This window comes from Ptiloglossa arizonensis, chromosome 6 (genome assembly GCF_051014685.1).
Source record: "Ptiloglossa arizonensis isolate GNS036 chromosome 6, iyPtiAriz1_principal, whole genome shotgun sequence".
NCBI classification, from domain to species: domain Eukaryota; kingdom Metazoa; phylum Arthropoda; class Insecta; order Hymenoptera; family Colletidae; genus Ptiloglossa; species Ptiloglossa arizonensis.
In genome coordinates, this window is record NC_135053.1 from 20,012,164 (window position 1) to 20,034,372 (window position 22,209).

Sequence of the window (22,209 nt, forward strand, 5' to 3'; positions counted from 1 at the left end):
TTTTATACATTGTATATCTACATGTACAGAACATGCAACAGGAACTTACTGTACATATAAATTTGTATACATATAAAGCTTTTCTTACAAATGTTCCAAATGTTATGAGACTTTATTGCATACTAGGAGTTTATGTTATCATTTAAAAAAGTAGAAGGTTATACTTGAAAATTTGATTCTTAGTTTATGGAGCCATTAATGTCCAGTTTTAACTTCTTATACAAAAAAAAAGAAATATATATATATATATATACATGGATTTAATAAACATGCTTTTGTGCACGTATGTTTTTACCAATCATAACTAAAGTAAAAAAAGTTTTAAATGAACACATAATCCGTGTGTCCCAGAGTATATTCTGCAATGAAAATTTTTAAAATAATGTGCTTGTAATGGCATAGAATACTTTTTCAAAGATCAATTTTTTAGTAAAAGAATTAAAATATCAACTGTACTATACAAAATTAATTTTTAAATAATACAAAAGTTCATACTTGTATTTTTTTCATTTTAATTAATTATTCATATTTTACATTTCAAATGTAAAATAGTTTATCATAACTGAAGTACTGCCAATGTTTGCCTTAAATTAAACACAATTAATGATGTATTAACTTTTTGGAACAAAATAAATCGTTATTTGCGCCTTCAAATCTACTAGCAAATGATTAATTTTGTTCATATAACCTTCACTGATATTATTCTTTGTATTTTATAAATTATTTGTGCATTGACATAATTTGATCTACTGCATACCAAATGTCGGTTTCTCAGTTCTTATTTGCATAGCAACCGAAATAATGTTTGTTATTACAACGAATAGCTTTTTCCTTTTCATTAGAGCACTTCATGTAGACACATAAATAGCAACTAAATTTCTGATACAAATCTTAAATTACCATAAATCTAATATACATTATTCCAATTGGTATTAATAAATTGCTATTATAAAATTTTTAATGATTGTCTTGCTAAATTATCAGTTATATCAGAAATTTATTGCATTACGACTGTTAAGTGGTTTCCAAACATTTCTAGTTCGGAGTATTGGAATATGTACAGATGTATTTATATAGAGCTTCTAGCTGTATAAATCTACGATTTGTATTAATGCACTACGAGATCCGAATACTAAAGCCATGAGACCAATGATACATATGACGATGTTCTTTAGCGCTACCCAATTTCCTGGGCCGAAACCAACATCCCAATAAGTTACGGTTTCAATAAATACAGGAATTAGAAGTCCTAATATGGAGAAACAAAATGCACCGATCAGTCCAATGAAAGGTTCGATAGTCGGCACAATCACAGCCAATAGAACTGTAACATACATGTCATTTATTTAATTCCGCTTTCACACAAATATGAATATCTGATACTTTTATTACAGTATATATAAATCAATTAAACATACCTGCTCCTGTTACCATGACTGTTCGCAAAATATAATTTGCTAGTAATGGCTTCTTCTGGAATCTATCTTTTATACCGTTCCATGCAATATCGAGACAGACATAAAATTGTAAACCAAATGTACAGTAAACTGCAAGAGCTATCAAAATTTTCACAACTTGCGCCGGTCTGGAACAATACATTTATTATAAATACTGTTTAATTAAAGTTTATTTATAAGTTCTATTAGAACACTTACATTTCTTCCGTCGGCAAATTTAACGTAATACTGTCCATAGTATTGCTCTGGTATTTTATGTAACCCAAAAATCCAAGTAAAATGTATATAAGTGTAACTCCAGACATTCCTTTATTGAGAACGCCGCAGATTCCAACGAAGTGTTGCGGTGTTTTCATATTATTTTCTAGTGGCATTACAACACCTAGAAAAAGATACCTTAAATAACATTATCCTGCTTCTAGTTAAATATTTAAAGTCAAGTAAATAATACCTATAGCCTCCATTGCAAAAATAGTAATGCTAAAGAATCGTGGGAAGTCCTCAATAGATGCAAATAAAGGCACTGATGTAATAGGTGGAAGATCCCAGACTAAATAATAAAAAGTTATTCCTAAACCTGTTCCCATAAATATATTGGCTACCATGGAAACCGGTGCGAGGTATTTTAAATTAGGAATCCAACTGAGTAGTATCATAGGGATCAGCAAACAGGTTGCCATTAACCTGATACTGAATTGGACAGTATCAGGATCTTTATAATGTTCAATGATTTGGTTAAAGTTTGCTGCAACGATAACTGTGTACACACTGCAAGTGCCAAAGTAGGTTGCAAATAAACTAATCTGTATGAGGTACCTATGAACAAAATCAGTGAAATATTACATAATTACCATTTACAGGCATGCCAGATGTATATGCTAGTATATTTCATTTCAGTATTGTCGTCATTGGAAATTTTACTTACCTAATTGGCTTTGAAAATCTTCTTCCCCATTCTGGTCCCGTAGCAAACGCTACTTCCGCTACGTCGGCGAAACTCATTTCTGTGCGTCGCGTTTTGTAGTAAAGAACGTGCGCGCATTTTATCTAAAATATTACAAATTTTGTTAATGTTATTATATAAATTTTTGAAGGTATTATCTCAGTTATTGTATTTATGTCTTGAAACTTATTTACCAAAATATATGCGCAATGTGTGCAAACAAATGCTACAAGGATCGTTGCAAGTACACCAAGAAGGAGGCCAGCATTCTTGAAAGCAATTGGCATGGACAATATGCCCGTTCCAAGTGAAGCTTTCAGTAAATGCGTTAATGTGTCACAGTCCCTAAACAAAAATGAGATAACATTTTAATTGGCTATACTTCTTCATATATGGTGGGATATGGATACCTTAGGTCAAGTCAAATACTTTTTTCAGTTGTAATCAGATCTTCAATATAAAAAATAGATAATACACTGTTTAAAATAATTAAAGAACTTTTTCAAATGACTTACTATGATATCTGATACTTTGAAAAACTCACACTTGCCAATATATAACTTGTAAATTAAACATTTAAAAGAAATATTGTATTAATTATTTATATCGATCTTCTAGTTGTTTTACCATATAGATAAATACACTGGGTAATGAATACAAATGTAGATGTGTAGATCGGGTACGCTCAATGCATAAATTTATGAAATATTATTATTAATTACGATATCACGATCATACTTACGTCGTTGGATTATCAACTACTCGTTCACTAAAGGGATCGAAAGTTTTCCCGTCTCCTTGTGCTGTTTCCACATCTCGTGGAACGACTTGTACTTTGTATCTACAACAAGTATAAAAAATTAGCGCGTGGATACCCACACATTATTAAGTGCTATATAATATGACTATCGGATATACAATTCGAATATATTTAAACAAAGTGTGTCCGACTATTTTAACACGATTGTAATAATTTTTACGATAACGCATTAAACATAATTTATGTATTATTGAATTTAGGGATTTTACAACATAATCAAATTCATAAATCTTACTTGGACAATACACCGTCTTTCACGTTGGACCCATCTTGGGGCAAGAAAGTTTCCATTTCCGTCGGTGGTTTGTTATCCTGCAATAAAAATATTGTATTATATAATTACGAACTACAGGTAATTGGCATAGTTTAATTAAAACATACCATTTTGATATATGTATGGTCTTCTGTATCCAAGATGAATTATCTGCAACAAGAAGGAAATTTATTTTGTATAACAATAATAATCATAATATTATTAAAATGTAAGACATTATGGTTTAAATTGTTTAAAACAATTGGAGAACCTCGTTCCTAGTCAATCTAGTATAACATATTTCAGTGAGTGATAAAGTCAGATAGTACAATGTATATAACTTCTATGCTTATTTGATCTACAGATACCCACACACCCACACACCCACACACTGTATTATCGTGATCTTTGAATAGCTTTACTTTAATTTACAATGTATAATTATCTATAGTGTATAACACGTATCGTTGTTATCAAAACATCAATTCATCGATCAATCACTGTAATGATTAATTGTAGATGATTAAATTAAAATCACAAAGTAGTTGTAGGTAAATATTTACTTTAGAGGAGATAGCTTCGATCGTCTTCATTTTGATATATATATTATCAAAGACAACAAATTGTAGATGTCATTCTTTATTTCATAAAAAATGTTTAATTGTTAAAAATTAAAAAATCTGAGCAAACATCTTGACTCTGCTTATACGTATCTACGTATAATCCGTGCAACGTGGATATATATGTACACCACCCGCCGTAAATATTAGTCACCGATCGGTGTAATGTGTTCATATAAAGAGTAATCGAATCGCGGTTATATCATAGGCTGTGGCCAGATAATGAGTTATAAACAATACATATAATTGAAAGCAGAACAAGAACGAATTTACCGCAATAAATAATAACTTTTTAAACGATACAAGCAATGGCGGACATCTATTGCAGATTTTTCAGGAGTGTCCTTTACAACATATGACAAGGTCATTGAAACTGTTTCTCTAAAATATTTACCGAATTTTATTCCAATCGATCGCAGTATTACCATCCTGACGTCAACTCAAATCATTCCGAGTTAATAATTGTCGGGTTCACGAAGACGCTATCATAATTTATTTGGAACGATATTAATGTTGATTAATATGTAGAAATCACGCGCGTAAACAAATATTAAATTTACGCGCCGTGTGACAAAGTTGTCAATAATCATTGAGACTATTGGTAATTAAATAATTAGGCTACGCATAATTAAGCATTGTATGCGATAAATATATATGTATAGTATTTATTTTTTTCTTTACAAAGAATAATTTTTAATTAAAAATTTTTTTTTTAATCGAAAATTCGAATGTAACGTCATCTGTTTTACTTAGTGAGGTTTTACAATCTAATTTTAAATATCCGTGTACTTGACTGATATCGTTTTTCAGATTATAGATCCATAGGTGTACTCGAATAGGTCCACTTGATACACCTTGACCCAAAAATAACACGATAAATTAGTTTTTGATTGCAATTTTGTATAAGATAATCAATATTGTGTCGACTAACTTTGGCACGTAAACGGATTTTGATTTCGAGTAAAAATTACGAGTCTGCGCGGAATAGCAAAACTTAAATTTAATTTAACGAACAGAAAGAGCACTGTACTCGGAGCACGACTGTCGTAATAAGAAACGTAACAGCTGACCTGATAAATTCTCGTGTAGCACATATTACGCTTCTCATTACCTTCCAGTTGCTATATCAGTCGATAATCCGCGCATTAATCTAAACTTCGATGCGATACTCCTTTGGCATTGGTTATGTAAAATAGTATTCGAGAGGCTGCGTTCAACTTTAAGACATTGGCCTTGTAAGTTGCGGTTCTGCATACGTGCAGCATTAAATGACGTACGCGGAAAGGCGTGACTATGAGTGAGGAAACTGCAACAAAAATTAACATAATCATGCAAACGACGCTCTGTCAACAACTGTATTCATAACAGTGCAAAAAGAGTCAACGTGCAGAAACTTCGGATAACGGTGAAAATTATAACATTTCTCGTTGTACCGATGACTCATTTATTCAAATTTTTAATTATTTGTAATTAATTATTAAACTTTTTAACCTGGATGATATCGTGATATCATTACATTTCGACATACATGGCGTCAGTGGTTATGTTTTTATACATTATTAACGATATTATTGTTACAACATTTATTGTTGTATTTATTGATACATTTACTGATTAGTAACACTTATTGATAAATGGCGTTTCTGTAGCCTGTCACACATGTTCCACGCTTGTGTAGTCAACTACATTAAAAAACACGTACGGTAAAAGTTGGATAACCGTGAGAAACGATCTATAGCACACTGTTATTCGTCTCAACTACTAAGGGAGATTCTTCTCGACACGTCACGAAACTCGGCGACCGAACAATGTAATGTGATCTGAGCTTGAATATCATGAAATAACACTAATACGTCGATGAAACTTCTTCGTTTGCGTTTTTTTTTTACTGAATCTTTGACCAACGTATTTATGAGTTGTTTTCTGATTACAATAAGGTCAAGCACGATTAAATTTTATGAATTTAAAATTGTAATATATATATGATATAAACGATACTTTATGAATTATTAAACAAGTAAATACAATCTGACGTATAATTATAATCCGTTTGGTTCCATTTTAATCAAAAAACCCTTACAAACATAGTGGTAGAAGTTTCGTACAAAAAACGTACTTCCATATTGACAATAAATTGTGCCTTTTACTAAAGTTTATACACTTAGGCTAAATGAAATGCAACGTTTCGGTGAATCTTTCGTAGGTAAATAGTTGAAGGGCCACAGATTGTTCATCACTGGTCTAGAAGCTTTCACTTATTGCCGCATTGATCCGGAAATCACGAACAGAATTACCAACCCCTCACCAAGTTGCCATCGTTTGACAGGAGCTCCGACTTGGGATAATATATCTTTTCGTCGTATTTGATTCATTGGTAAGACCCTTACTCTATTATTCTTTTACAATTACAAGGAAGTTTACTCTTGGATTGTTTTTACTGCTGGAGTTTAACACAATTCAATCAAGGACAACGGCCTAATACATTTACAACAGAAATATATACACAGATCCCGTATCTTTTCTTTAAGATAACGTAGATTACTACGGTAATCTACAGCTAGCGTAATACGACCACCAGAGCGTTTTACGAGATGTAGATAGTAGGAAAACAGTAGTCTAATCTACGATTTAATAACAATGTAAACAGATTGTAACTGATCTTAAATTAATCAAGCATTTAATTTTTTTAAAGTGTCTACATGAAAATAATAGTTTAATATTTGACTGTCAATATAAAACAAGTTACGTGTCATTATTTTATACCGCTTTGAAAGTATTCAAAAGTACCTTCGATATTTATTCCAATCAGAAGTAAATTCCAAACATAGGTAAAATAATACTGTCAAGCTTATTTGCCTAGTTTGCCCAAGAAATCAATGATAGTATTATGGTTATCTTACTGAGGTTATATATCGTTGTATTTAATACGATAATTCAGTTATATCTGTCATGCATAACTATCGCTCATAGTTCAACTCTTCGCGCATGATGCTTTCGCAAGTCACGACCCCAACCTTTGAGACCATACTTACGTACTAATACCACTGTAACGTTTTCTATAGGAAAAAAGTCACTAGACGAAACTTGTTATTTATGGTGTTTACGAAATATATAATTATTTATATAAATGATTTCTTAAGAATGATGTAAGTAATCATTGTACATAATAGCGAAAAGATAAACGTTTAAAAAGTATGAAATATATATCATGTCCTAATAATATAATACCAATTGTTTAATATTTCCCTCAAAGATTCGTTCGATAATTAGTTGGTGGATGATTGTTATTGTAATCGATGAAAGACTCTTTGTTTCCTAATATTATTATTACACCAACGTACTTTCGTTATTCTCGTCGAACAAAGAGTGGTACTGTTAACCTTACTTGTCTCGTCTTCTTTTGTGGACAAACATGAAGCCACGATATTGGAATCTATTTCGCTCTCGGACGATTTCTCCATGATGTTAAAACAGAAATAAAAAAAAAGCCAATGTTATCTTGTCAATGCATGAAAAGTATACAAACCATTATTTACCATTTCGTTTTGTTTTCAGACTTTTAACGAAGATTAAAGAAAAGCCTCAAATATCAAATGACAGCTGGCTAAACTTAAAAATTTATTTCGGTATAGCATTACGTAATTTTGTTTATTCGAGAATTCTTCTTACGCAATTAAAATTTAATGTTTACAAGTTTCCCCAAAACACTAAGACGTGCTTGATCGTGCAAATATTTGCTGTCAATATTTAATTGTTTACACGTAAATTGCACAGGACAGATGGTATGTATGTGACACTGAAAAAGAAGCATATCCATACAGATATCCGACATTCATCGATCATTCTTGATGTAACTTCGGACATTGTCCTCAAAAATATAGAACCATAGGCAATCACACATGGAACGCCTAATGGATGCGTGCGCAGAGTCTAAAAATAGTACCAAACGACCGTGTAATTTTCAGCATTATCTGAACCCAAGAACTTTCCACGATTATAGAAACGATCGATATTTTCCACACTTAGTTCCTACAGTCTCCACCGATCACACGTAAAAATTTTCGTTATTTTTATCGAACCAACTACATGTCATTATTTGTTATGTCTATCAAGTGATATCTCATTCGATGTCGATCGTTTATGGTTAAGGCGACGCGTATAAGAAATCAGTGAGGCAACTTCGACTTGCGACATCTGATCAAATTACACGCAAAACGCATATTTATCTTACGAGACGGTTCGCACGTTGGTAGTAGAAACGTGTACCATACGAGCTGCTCACTACATTACCCGTGTTCTTATCGGCGACGCGTTCTGAAATTATTCATAACTATCGCGAATTGTCAAAAGCCAACTGTATACTTACATATGTCGCGTGAAATATGCTTGCAATTAAAACGCTCTGTTGATCGCGCATTAACTCTTAGAGGTCAAGTAAACTTGTTTAGTATTCTAAACCGAGAAATATCCGTTACCCAAAACGATCGAAAGTAAGTGTTATTCTATATTTACACTGTCTTAAAAAAAAAATTGGCATAAAACGAGGTAGTGACTTACAGCGTGAAATAACTGTCATGATTCGACGTAAACAACACATGTTTGGCAATTCTTCGTGCACAATCGTGACTGCGTTCAAAAACGCCTTGAGCGGCGCCACGTTGAACAATACAAGTATAATAATAGCGTTCGTCGTACAAGTGATAATTAGATTCATACGGATTATTATTCCTTTCAGTTAAGGTGCAATACATCGCTGAAATTACCAACAGAGATCAATAGTGTAGAATTACAAAATTGCATCAGTACGGAAGAATGTATAGATGGAGAGAAAAATTATCAGAATAAAGACGTAAGATTAAACGTATACAAGGTGTCCCACAATTGTGCAATAAATCGAAACGAAAAGAAAATCGAAGAGCTTTCCTTATAATGATGCAATCTATAACTAATAAATATACAAGGCGAGTATCAAATAATACTAAAAAATTTGTAAACGTTTTTTCAGTTAGAAATTAAAGAAAACAATTATCATAATTTCGATCGGCAAACTCTACGTACATCGTAAATATTTTTATCGTTCGTGTCATCAATTTTAAATAATATTCCATTTAAAATATTATTCAATAGTTTATTCATTTAGATCGCAGAGTTGAAAAATGAGTGCACAAATCGTGATAAAAATAAAGACTTTCGTTAATTTGTATTTTTTCTCGGTTTATAATTAAACGTTTTAACGATTTAATTTCATTTTGTGTGGTACTTAAGACGCTAAGGATACATGACGAATTCGCTAATGTCGAACGTACCATTGAAACGATCGACCTTGATTATCGTTGCACCGCAACATGGCATAGCACCGCGCAGAAATATGAAGTACTTATAGTCAAGGTGGTAATTTGTTGCCATTGAAGTGTCAAACCAGTCGTAACGAGCGTGGCATAACCGCCATGCTCGTGGTTTCCACCGAATGGAAATTTCACACCTGTCCTGAATAAACGGAATGTGTAAAGTGAACCATTATATAATTGCAGTGTTTGCTCTTACTTTGATAACGCGCCACAAGCGTTTCTGAATATTTTTATCCATTCTCAACGTTTCCGTAACGAATACGTCATCGATTAACGTAAAATCAGATAAGAGGGTTTATCATGAGGGTCCGTACCGACAATTCTTGCAATCCACATTGAAATTAATTAACCTTTGATCCATTTTCATTAAGGCGACAATTATCGGGCCGGCAGTTACGTTGAAAATTAGGTCGTTCAACTTTAAGAGTTAACTTTTTCTTAATTACGCTTAACCCGTGAATTACGAACTCCGCGATACTCACACGCGTGATGGGTCAAATCTGACCCGTGGTGAAATTAATTCTATACACGTTACGAAAGAAAGCGCAGAACTTTTACCATCGCGTTCCTGTTATTACATTTCGAAACTAAATTTGTATCGATTCTGTTTTCGATTAGGTTGGAATACGTTAACATTTTTTTCAATAATAAGCAAAAGAAATACAAAGACGAACAATATTTAACTTTCCATTTTTTTATTCAATATTTACACGTACATCATTACGAGTATACTGTAAATATTCATCGTGTGTTTTCTTCCTTTTTTTTTCGTCATCTTTATTTACAATGCATAACGTAACACCTCGAACGTTTTCGGGACTCTAAAATTATTTTCAACATCCGTGGTTTTCTACGCGTAATTGAACCTATGAAAACGCTTCGATTCGTTTATTCAGAACAGTAATCGGAATATACTCTTCCGAAATAGAAACACCGACCGATCGTTGTGAAATTATGGCTGCAAGGCGCCATACTGCACATAGATTCCCGAGTGCCGGGCATTAACAAATTGTCGACTAACCTCGAGGCAAACCTTCGATGATTCGATCACTCTACGAGTAGAGAATCGCAGAAAATGGAAAATAACGAAATTGTTTAATTCATATCTAGACTTGCTTAAAAATAAGAAAACGAAGCTATTGATAGTGGGCGGAAGCTTGACCTTCGTAAGTCATCGGAAACAATTACGAGCGATAATTTACGATAATTCCATGTCAACGGTAGTTCTTATCGATGCAATTGTTTTGTTGACCCATGTCAACCTATGTATATCAGTGCATTTCAAGAAACATCTACGATCCACGGGTTCGCTCGTTTCTCGAGCAAATTAGCTTTTCGGTATGAAATTACACGACTCGTTGAGTTTCATCGAAATGTATTCAGTACTTGGAATTTAACCGACTAAACGGATCGGTTCAAGTAGAACCATAGAATTACATTAACTATCCGACCGGAACAAAAATGTTAAACTCTAGTCATTAAAACGTATAGGAAACACGACAATTTTATCATGTTGCAATGCTACAAAAAAATTACTTTAGGTGAAAGATAATTAGCATGCATTTACACACATTTCGTTAATGACATCGTTGTTTATCGTAGTGGAACACTATCGTATTAGTTGCATTTATACAGTACGGCGTTGAGTTAAATTTTCACATTAGTTCGGTAATGTTTATTCGTTTATTGATCAATTTTCGTCGCGCACGAATACGTATAAAATTTTCGACCGGAGAAAAATGTCAAAAAACGAATAATAAAATAAGCAACTCTTTTACGCATTATTTGTTCGAAGAAAATTTCAAAATGAATAAATTTAATCGAAAAAACGTTGCGATTAATAGTCGTATATCTATTACACGAATGAAGTATATGACGAGCACAATTTAATTTCGCAATACCGCGTGACAACGTCTTTCGTCGAATTTTTTTCATATTTCTTCCGCATCATGGAACATTTTGTAACATGATTCAATAACCTAGAAGTGTAACCTGTTGAAATGTTGATAGACATTGAATTGGCAGCTATTACTTGACTGATCGGACGATGACTAATGCAAATGACTGGCATGTCACGATAAATAGAATCATTGTACCAATAAAATCGATAACTAAATTCTTACGAACGATCACCAATGTATGGGACGTGGGACACTTGAACGACCGTGTTATATTACTGAGATTAGAAACTCGACGTTTCTTTCGTTCACGGTGACACTCCGTCGACCGTTTTAACCGGATGGAATTAACCAATCAAAACAACGCGTATGACTTGTTTTGGACGAGTTCGCGCGAGCGACTGCAACTTTGTTGCCAGTTACGACGCCCGTGCGAGCTTGTGTGAAAAGAAATTCCATTGTGACGGGGACGATGCCATGCTGTCTCGCCTGGGAGACTCGCGTGACTTTGTTCGAAAGAAATCCATATACATATGTAATACGATTACCGTTCACACTATATTTTGTTTCGAACATGGAACAAGATTTCAGGATGATCGTCTATACTAAATGCATTTAACGTAACTCGATCACGTAACGTTGTTTAAGACAACATTATGCGAACCGATAATATTTAAGTCTCTTGCTGTTTACGTCCAATTGACCGATACTCTCAGGCCATGCACGCGACGCAACATCTTATTTAGTCATCTACATTGAAGCCACGTGTATAAAAGTTCGTCTGGCCGAACATACCGTAAAACAAGAGAACACTTTTGAATGAATTAATCTTTGTTGGCAATTAATTTTATTTGCCTCGTCGCGATACACTCCCCTATTTGTTCCATAATTTGCCCAGTAATAATCAGTGTTAATTATGTACACGCATGCCATAACATACATTTGATCTTTTTTGTTACCTATCGACTAAAAATAGAAAGAAAAATTAACAATATACGAAATGCATGTTTACTAATTGAATTGTACGAGATGCATAAATTGTTCCGTTGCACGAATACATAATAAGGAAAGTCAATCTGGTTACAGTTATGTGCGATAAGTTCGCGATGACAGCAAGGTCAATGAAATTATTCATTACGTGTAGAGATTCTTAGATAGTTTCGCTTCCAACCGCAGACCAGTGGGTCGGTCGATTTCACGTTAAATTTAAGATATTGGATTCGATGGTAGATAACTACGATTGCTAATTATTTCACGATTACATCAATCGAATTCTTTTTCAAAATTCCAAATACAGTTCTTAAGAATATTGTCTATGTTCGACTAAATATATACAAATTTTATATATACAATATAGTTTAGTACATATACAAATACTAAATTCAACGCAAAAGTCTTATGTCAGGTTCAACGTTTGTATTGAATTTAATCGTTACGTCGACATGATGCAACTTGACGCGCTAGTTTCTTCCGTTGATCTTTCCTTGGTTGTTTAAACGATAACGAAAAAAAACAAAACCACATTCAAACATACGCGAACATATTATGGAATTTCGTATCGCCGTGTTCGTTAATTAGCGTGATATGTGACATATATACTTCCTTCAAATGCGATAAAGATGACAAAAAGCGGAAATATGTGAAGAAATTTAGTAAACGGACAGAATTAATTATAAAAAAAATTGATTTCCGTACTGTACGGTGCAACGAACGAATTCTTCTATGTACGGTCATAGTTTCAACGTGTAGGTCCGAAATATCGACGCGAAGTTACATCATGCGATGCTACTTGCGAGGGAACCGCCATCACGAGCCATACAAGTCGCGTCGTCTATACTACCTTAGCTCCACGTGTTGCGGCGTTGTGACTACACTGACGAAACATGACTTGGAACTTGCAGCTCAGAACTTTCACAACACGAAACACAGAAATTTTTTAAATGCTTCCTTATTTGGCTTTTATATTTTTTTTGAACATCACATTATCGTTGTGAAATGCACTTATTTTCAACGTAATTGATTTCTCGAACGAATCACGATCTTGAAAACAAATATGTCGAAATCTTTTGTTGGCATAACCTCGGTTGGTTGCAAGTATTTCTACAATATGGTTATTCGTGGAAGTCGAGAGGAATTTACTACATAAAACAGGTTTCGGATCTCGAAGCTTCGAAACAACGTTTCTATAAAATTACAATGACTTTCCTTTTCCCGAATTTCGTCCTTACCTTTTCCGTTAACGGTACGCAGGATTTACCGCAAATAGCATTCGAATGCAACTGGTTAACCACGCGCACGAAAGATTCCTAAAATACGCGCTGTGACGGCTGAAATTCGAAGAAAAGCACAAAGAGTACCAATAGAATTGTAAATTACGAGTGGTATTGAAACCGAAGCGGCATCCTTTTCGCGAACAAAAATATACTGCTTTTTAACGGAATATTTCATCAGTTGCACCAATTGCGCTTTCGGTTAACGGTAAATTTTTAAACATTTTAAAACAGTATCACTATTATTCCGTTCGATGAACACATTACTACATAACTCGGAAATCGATAAACCGTGAACAGTTTCAATTGTGTCGCACAAAACTCGTTCCCCATCTATTTTCTAACTCGAAATTGAGTGCACGGGACTTTAAATAGTGCTAGACGAGGTGAATGTCTAATAATGGATTTCCACTTGTAAACCAAAGTTGTACGTACCTGTCGTGCGGTCTACGGAAGCGTTGCTTATTTACGTTGAAAACGAAAACAAACGTGTTACAAACGGAAGAATTTCACCGTCCGATGTTACTTTATTTCTAATAAACGCCGGTACGTTCGGTGTCACAATAATCGACGAATTTATTGCGATGTGTATGCGACGGTAAAGTTCGCATCACCGAGTTACGCGTACCGGCGTACACAGCCACGAACACCGACCGAACGAGACTGTTGTTCAGACGCACGCCGTTCAAGAATAAACTAAAAGTTTTTGTCCCCGGAAGAGCGTCCACTGCGTTTCGTCGAGCGACCGCTAGAGGCGGAACGCCTTACCCGACCGTTGATCAAACTCTACCGTAATACAATTTTAAATCACTTTTATCGAATCGTATTTTATCAGAAATATTATTTATTGATTTTTCTTCACGATTAAACGCCAAATCATTGATTAAAAACGCCGTCTAATTCTACACTCTTACATTACAGCCGTGAAATCTTATCGAACAGACCGATCTGTGATTTACTTTGACATACATTTCCATTGTTTAAAAGAATATTTAAGTATATACGGTTCTCTCCTTGTCTCAAAAATTGTTCACCTTCAACGTGTTACGATAATATCTGGTACAGTTAACAAAAAAGATTATCTGCGTTTTTATATGTCACGTTGAATAATATTTATACTAGACAGGCGTGGGGTTTCTGTCGAAGCGGTGTACATCGAGTCAGCACGTGGGAAGGGGCTGCATGATGAAATTCTGTGAGCGATATTACCATACGACGTTACGATGCTCGAGTTCGATATGTTAACCAATTACGTTAACCATCGATAAAAAGTCGTAACTGTTATCAACATTAATAAATAGCTGAACGATGCTGAATTTAATTTCTTTGGCGTCTGTGACGTACATAATTGTCAGTGTTTTTGTTCAGTATAAGTTCTACGGAAATAATATTATATTTTTATTAGTACGCTTGTAATTATAAAATTATTAGTAACAATTTCTAATAATTACATTGCATAATACGTGTGTTTATGTAGCTGTAAAAATATTACGTTCGAAAATATTGTTCGAAAAAATGTTATCGATTCACGAGTTTATTTCACGAATTTATTTCACTTTCTACGGGAATTCAACAAACCGGGAATAATTGAAAAAGGACAAATTGCTAGTGGTGTCTCGGGTAGCCATAAAAAGCAGTTTCCGCTGACGAGTTTCGTGCGTTGTGTCTGGAATTTGCACGTATCGTGCAAAAAACAAAATGTAATCGTCTTGTAGGTATGCAAAGCGTAATTCAATAGGCGTATATCCATTATCAATCTCGCGGCGCGGCGTATTAAATACAAGAAATATGTCGACCTACGAGGAAACGCACCAAGAGCGAAATTGTTCTTTCATTCGAACCTAATAAAATATTCGACGATTTTCGAAGGTAAAATTTTTTCATCGCCATGTTATTCCACGTTTAAAATTGAGTACAATTTGTTATCGTTAAAAGCGTAAACGAACAATGTCAATTTTTTTTTTGTTGTTTTTAATTCGTACTAATTAAAAAGAATTTCGTTCGCATTGAGATCGATCGATCTCTAATATTAAATTTCATCCGTTTCTCGAGTACCATTTATCGCGCTATAAATAGCTTTTTTAAAACTCGTATTTTATCGACTCTGGTCTGTAAAGGAATTTACGGTAGTGGAAATCGCTTTTGAAATGATAGTAGACGCGAGTTATAGTGCATACCTAGTATCAAAAAATTGTAATAGGTTTTTTCAAAACGGGCCTTTGTTTTCGAGATATTTTGACCTAAAGTTTGATATATACAGAATAAATGAATTACTTAAATACTTTTAACAGAGCAGGTTTTGGGTAAGTCGGTAGAGGGAGTGACTATGAAGTTTGACTACGTCATAGTGTATTCATAGTAACTATGAATACCCCAGCACAACTTCTTGTTATTATTATTTTTTATTTTAGTACAACTTTGAAATGCAAAAATATGTTTGGTTTATTTTTGTATTTAATGTCAATCCTATATTAAGACAAAAAGCTTTAAATTTTTAATAGAAACAATCACTATTGTATATTATTAATTTTACGTTTTATTATTTCCCAGCAGCAGTAAGTTCACCTAACCGAACGACCAAGCAACGGAAACAGTATGAAACAGTTACAGTTACCCAAAACAGGCAGGTATACGAACACCCTTGCCAGGTATCGATTGTTTGGAATAGGTTCGAAAACCATTAGCGTTGATGGTGACAATAAGAATGACGAATACAGAATTTACCTGGTATTGATTAATACGATGAGCAATACAAAAAAATATATTTGACGTATCTTGTTATTTCACTACTGTATTTATTTCTATTTGCTTATATTAAAAATTCAGAGTTTTTTTTCTTAATATGGATGTCATATATAATTGACGTCAAATAGTATACAAAAATAAATTAATCATATTTTTGCGTTTAAAAGTTGTACAAAAAAAAAAAAAAAAAATGAGTAACGAAAAAAAGATTATTGAAGAGGATTCGATCCCTAAAAGTCTACTAACAATAACTTTATAGTCACTCGCTCTACCAACTTACCCAAAATACGCTTTGGAAAGCAAGATTCAAGTAATTAATTTATTGTACGTATATCAAACTTTAAATCAAAACATCTCGAAAACGAAGGTCCACTTTGAAAAAACCTATCACAGTGTTTCGATACTAGGTATGCACTATAACCTACAACTGCTGTCGTTTCAAAAGTGATTTCCACTACAGTAAAATTCCCTTGTAAGTTACATTATGAAGTGATCGATATTCAAGGATCTTTTTGTTTCCGCACAACACGTTTAAAACGAACCATTGTATTTCGCTCGTTCGTTTTTTAATCCCCATACACGAGTCGCGTAGCAATATGCAATTTCGAGTTTTATTCACAGGGTATAAAATCATACACGAATATCGTTCAATTTGCTCGTGATCGTGACATGTAACAACTTCGTTGGTTTGTTTCTCGAATACCATGCAATCGTGCAAAAACGGTTTGGTTAATGTTCGTAGCTCTTGCTGTCGTTTTAGGTCATTTCCGGAAAAATCCACGGTCTCGTGAAGCGATTGTCATCGTCTATCGCTATCAAGCATTGTTTTATCGTCGTCTTGTGCATCCTCAACCCAATTCGTATCGCGAACAGGCACAACGGGTGCTACAAATATAAATGGTCTACATAGAATTATCTAAGGGGGAAACAATTAACGTAAGGTCAGATTTATCTACGTACGACGTTTCTGCACAGGACAGACACATTTGTCATCAGTTGGATCAGACTCTGGCGAGGTTTCATCGATCCTCGTTGCAACCTTAAAGGCGTCCACTCGATCGTGTGTCCCTCATGCTTGTGTCTTCTGGATTCTGTTCAAATTCAATTGCTATCATCGTACACAACGATCGATTATTCGAACTTCGTACGACTATTCCGAATAGTCGAACGATTGTGCGAAAATTGATGCACACTGTCATAATTTAACAGTCTTCTTTCTCCCTTCAATTCTATTTTTAATAGAATTTTTTAACGGGAAAATTATTTTTAATTGTTCGTTTTAACAGTACTCTTTCTTCATTCTCCGTTCTATTTCTAAGTCCTAAGTAATCTCGTTGATTAGTGTACTTTTCCCAATACGACGATTTCGATCGATTCGTATTTCTGTGTTTAAAAATCAACCTACACAATGAAAATTATCGTGAGAAAATATATTCGTGAATATTCTTCTTTTTTCGTTACACCTTTTCTTATCCTTTTCGATAATTTCAATTTCAATTTCAAACTCCCTCCGATTGTTTCCATTTCAATTTTTTATAAACGATTCTTTGGGGATCGATCTCCGAAGAAGATGAAGAATCATCCGAGACTTTGTCCCTCGATTAATTAATATTTATGTTTCCGTTAAATCGTAGTCGTCGAATCGAAGATTGGTTATAAATCGAGCTCGAACAAGAGAGGTTTCCACCGTATTATGCAAGATGACTAGAGACGCGGATGCGTGAAGTGCATCTTGACTCGTCCCATCTGACTCGATATTTGCATTTCGTGGCTATTACGCGTATTTTCTAGGCTATAATAACACAGCCTTGATACGTATTCGATGCAAAATGCATGTGGCACGCTCTGCACACAATGACGTTGTAAATAGCATCACCGAGGACGACGAATACATGGTACACGAGGTCGCCATTTTTCTAATCTCGAACTAGTCGAAATAATTTCGTTCGCAAAAAAAAAAAAAAATACGAGAATCGTATTGTAGAAGTTTCGTTTTGGACGCGAAGCGACAAATGGTTATCTCCAAACGATAAGAGAAATGTGTTCGAGTATATAATTATAACTATTTGTATCGAGAGTGCGAGAAGTACAACAATATATTTTACCCTAAATTATTTTATTGACGTCCTATGTTCAAAGTATGCACATTAATTTTAATGTTTTTTAAAATATCAGTTACCTCGTTCATTTGACACTAGATTCATAGTACGTTTCGTCCTAAATTGTTTTATCTACATTTAATGTTCACAGTATGTACTTGCGTTTGAATATTTTTAAATACCGGTTACTTGGTTTATTTAACACCAGAATTACCAATTACTTATACACTTATAATGAAATACTGTACACTTGAAATCCCACATTTTTTCTATTCTATGGATACGATCAATTTTATAAATTCTTTCCCCTCATTCATCAATCTAATTTATATCTTAGTGCACTCTTCTAGCGTCGAATAGCGAGAAAAGGCACAAAATGATCGAATATAAAATCTACTCACGGTCACGCTTCGAGAGTCCCCTTTTAAGGATAAAATTGTACACGTTACGGTCACGGTACGAGCACATGGTATTTTATAAAAATTAAATATCAATTTTCAGAGTTCACTTACGAAGGAATCTAACGGATCGAAATTTATTTAACCAACTATCGACGAATCGTGGCGAGCAACGTCGTTCGATTTTCTATCACGACGCGTCGATACCGTAATTGAAAGAATAATGAGCGTTCACTTTCGCGGTAGTAAGAGCTTCGACCTTGATCTAATTCGCAGCGAGTTAATACGGTGATTTTTACGTCCACGAAACGATGCGCGGCTTGATGTATATGTTTATGGTCGCGTTCGACAATCGCGTAACATCGTTACGTTGTCCTCAAGGGTCGTGTAATATTCCGGATATTTAATTTCGCAGATGTTCTCACGCAACAATGCGACGAACAAAACGCTTAAACTATCGTACCTAACCTATACGTTTCAGGGAACTCTAAAAATACATGTTACGAAATAAAAGTAACACGTGTAAAAGTGTTGGATGAAAATTATTTGAAATTTTCCAAAATTTCATTTTTTTTGTCCCTAACCTATACTAGTAACACATGTACAGGTACTGGATGAAAATTAGTTCAAATTTTTCAAAATTTCATTTTTTTTGTCCCTAACCTATACTAGTAACACATATACAGGTACTGGATGAAAATTAGTTCAAATTTTCTAAAATTTCATTTTTTTGGTCCCTAACCTATACTAGTAACACGTGTACAGGTGTTGGATGAAAATTAGTTCAAATTTCCCAAAATTTCATTTTTTTTTTGCCCCTAACCTATACCTAATCACCGTGAACTCTAAAAATACATGTTACAAGATAAAAGTAACACATGTACAAGTGTTGGATGAAAATTCTTTCTTACTTTTTCGTTTCTAAAATTTTTCTTCTTGTTAGATATTACCTCGACTCGATGAATCACACCCGGTATATACTTCCTCGTATCGTCCAGATGAAGTCTTTGGCTTATTTTCGAGGCAAGTGGGTCGGTTTCGCGTAATTTCTCAAACATGTAGTCGTCTATGTTCCCTACCGGTAAACTTTGAGGTTTCGCGGTTTTGTCCCGCTACCAAAATGGCGGTTTCAATGAACCGCACTCGCTACTCGATCTGCGAGAGAACTTAATCGTTGTTACGAGTTTGGAACCGATACAAATGCGATTCAACGGTTCATTTTATCGTTGCAAGTGTACACGAGATGGAAGAAATAAAAACAAAAAAGAACCCGTATCGAATCATCCCCGATGACCCGCGATGATGTCGAAACGTAATACTTTGACTTCCGAACTGTTGAAAAATCGACAGTGAAAAAAGTCAGAAACGTTTCGCGCGTACAAAGAATATTGTTATTATCAACGCGCGCGGTAAAAATAAGGCAGACGTGTTTACTCGAATGTTTCTTCCCCCCTCGGGCATTCTATGGCGGTGACTTGACGATTCGCGAAATCCTCGAGTCGTCTGTCGCGAATGTGTTATAGTTCGTATTGTTGGGAACGCGGGAAGAGCCATAACGGAGCTGCGAATTAGAAAATTTTTCATCCAGTTGAGACCAAATTTATACTAATTTAAAGAATTACTCTTGGTACGTCACGCGATAGAATCGTTCGCTTCCATGAAACGTGTTTAGATACCAGTTGTGCGTTACGGTAGTACCTCGCTTAATGTTCGGCTGATTTTATCGATATGCGAGGCATGGGTGGAGAAATGAGTCGTTCGAAGGAGGTACGATGGAAGTTCGAGTCAAGAGGGAGTTATGGGGGTATTCTTACACTTTGGAAAGATTAATTTTCATTTAGACCAGAACACCCTTGAAGAAACCACCGATCGAGAATCCGAGTAACGGATTTGATCAATAACCGAGGCATCATTGTATCGGGACCTCTGAACGGGTAATCCTAATTGCAATTGCCGAGTAGAGTAATACGAATGGGATGGAGATTGACAATCGAACTCGTTTTTTCAATGTCCCGTTAGAAATCAGGTTAGAAATCACTTGTGACTAATTAGTAAATTAGTGTCGTACGCGAAACGTTTTGTCGTAGATTGATTCTCGGACGTCCAATTATTCGTTCGGTCGATATTCGATTGCTCGAAATTGCCTAACGCAGCATGTGCCCCTCCATTGCGTTAAACGGTGGACAATTAATGTTCCGGGAGACTCTTCGAACCGAGAGGAATGTTAGTATTATGTCAGGGTAGGATGAACGACCCCTGACCTTAAGAACATAAACGAATCGGCGTCAGATTGCTGGTTATCGCTGCTACCGCATCGGCTTTGAGTTTCGATGAAAAATACGGGGACGAGAAACTTCTAATTTCAAATCGTCGAAATTTACGAACTGTGCGCAAAATTCAAGGTTTGTACTGCAAGCTACTCGTAAGATCGCATATTTTTATTTGTTTAAATTGTCGTCACATCGTTTCGATACGTGCCATCGAAACGGCGAAAATATTCGAAAATACGAGGTTCTCGGGCGATCCAACACAACGGTCCTCGGTTACGTGAAACTGAACGGGGTCCATTCGGTTTCATGTAACCGGGGTGTGAGTTATTTCGCACAATCGGGGAGTTCGGTGCACAGACACGTGACGATTATATACAGATAATTGAAACGTTGATACTCGCACAGTTGTATCTTTCGAGTGTGTTTCCATTGGGGTTTTAAAGGTTTCGAGTACCAGTCCCTCGTCTTGACCACAATGGTCCACGAATCCCTCCTTCTCATTTTTGATCCATTGTACGAGTCCAAGTCTCGTATCGGTGCCACCGAATCGTCTGTAATAATTACATCAACTTTCGCTTAACTCAATAGTTTTAAATTGGATTGATCAAGGGGAGTCGATCGGACGACGTGGAACGAATTGTTTAACGTCAAGTTCTCGACCGGCACGTGTACACGATCATCACGTGATCCTAACCGTGTAGGGAGATTCGGAGACTATTCGGTTGTTCGGAATGTCATTTCGTTTAGGTTTTGGTGAGAATGAAACACGATTCTTTTAGAGTGTGTAAACATTTTACTAAATTATATATTCTTCATTCTGGAGAACGAAATTACTTTTCGAACAACCAAATATTTCGTAAGAATCGAATGAAAATTGAATCGAGTAAAAATTGAATCGAGATTTTATTTGGAAATTTCGAAATATTTTTATTCGGACAAAAATTATGTCCATCTCTGGACAAGTGTTACAATCAAGACTCTAATTTCGTTCAATTGAGACATTAACTCATCTCTGTAGATTTCTCGAGAGATCAAACGGTCGAAAAGAGTAGTCGGCAATTAACCACTTTGGTGACAAGTATAGATCT

The 22,209-nt window shown here is 34.8% G+C and overlaps 1 protein-coding gene and 1 long non-coding RNA gene across 5 annotated transcripts; one reads left to right on the forward strand and one right to left on the reverse strand.

Moving 5' to 3' along the window:
• Positions 1-370: 370 nt before the first annotated feature.
• On the reverse strand, positions 371-14,301 carry Path (solute carrier family 36 member pathetic). 4 transcript variants are annotated; one of them, XM_076314041.1, is made up of 11 exons: positions 14,045-14,301; positions 5,205-5,399; positions 3,602-3,644; positions 3,456-3,532; positions 3,143-3,241; positions 2,595-2,745; positions 2,383-2,504; positions 1,909-2,273; positions 1,656-1,839; positions 1,419-1,585; positions 371-1,324 (listed from the first exon to the last, which is right to left on the reverse strand). In XM_076314041.1, exons 3-11 carry the CDS (start codon positions 3,602-3,604, stop codon positions 1,083-1,085), a joined length of 1,410 nt encoding a protein of 469 aa, XP_076170156.1. In that variant the 5' UTR covers positions 3,605-3,644; positions 5,205-5,399; positions 14,045-14,301; the 3' UTR covers positions 371-1,082. The 4 variants fall into 4 exon arrangements, with proteins under 4 accessions (XP_076170156.1, XP_076170157.1, XP_076170155.1 ...); XM_076314042.1 differs by lacking the exon at positions 5,205-5,399 and adding an exon at positions 13,568-13,666; XM_076314040.1 differs by lacking the exon at positions 5,205-5,399.
• Positions 8,366-9,654, forward strand: LOC143148113 (uncharacterized). Its single transcript, XR_012992404.1, has 3 exons — positions 8,366-8,764; positions 8,829-9,054; positions 9,359-9,654. It is a non-coding gene; the product is annotated as an uncharacterized LOC143148113 (long non-coding RNA).
• Positions 14,302-22,209: the final 7,908 nt, after the last annotated feature.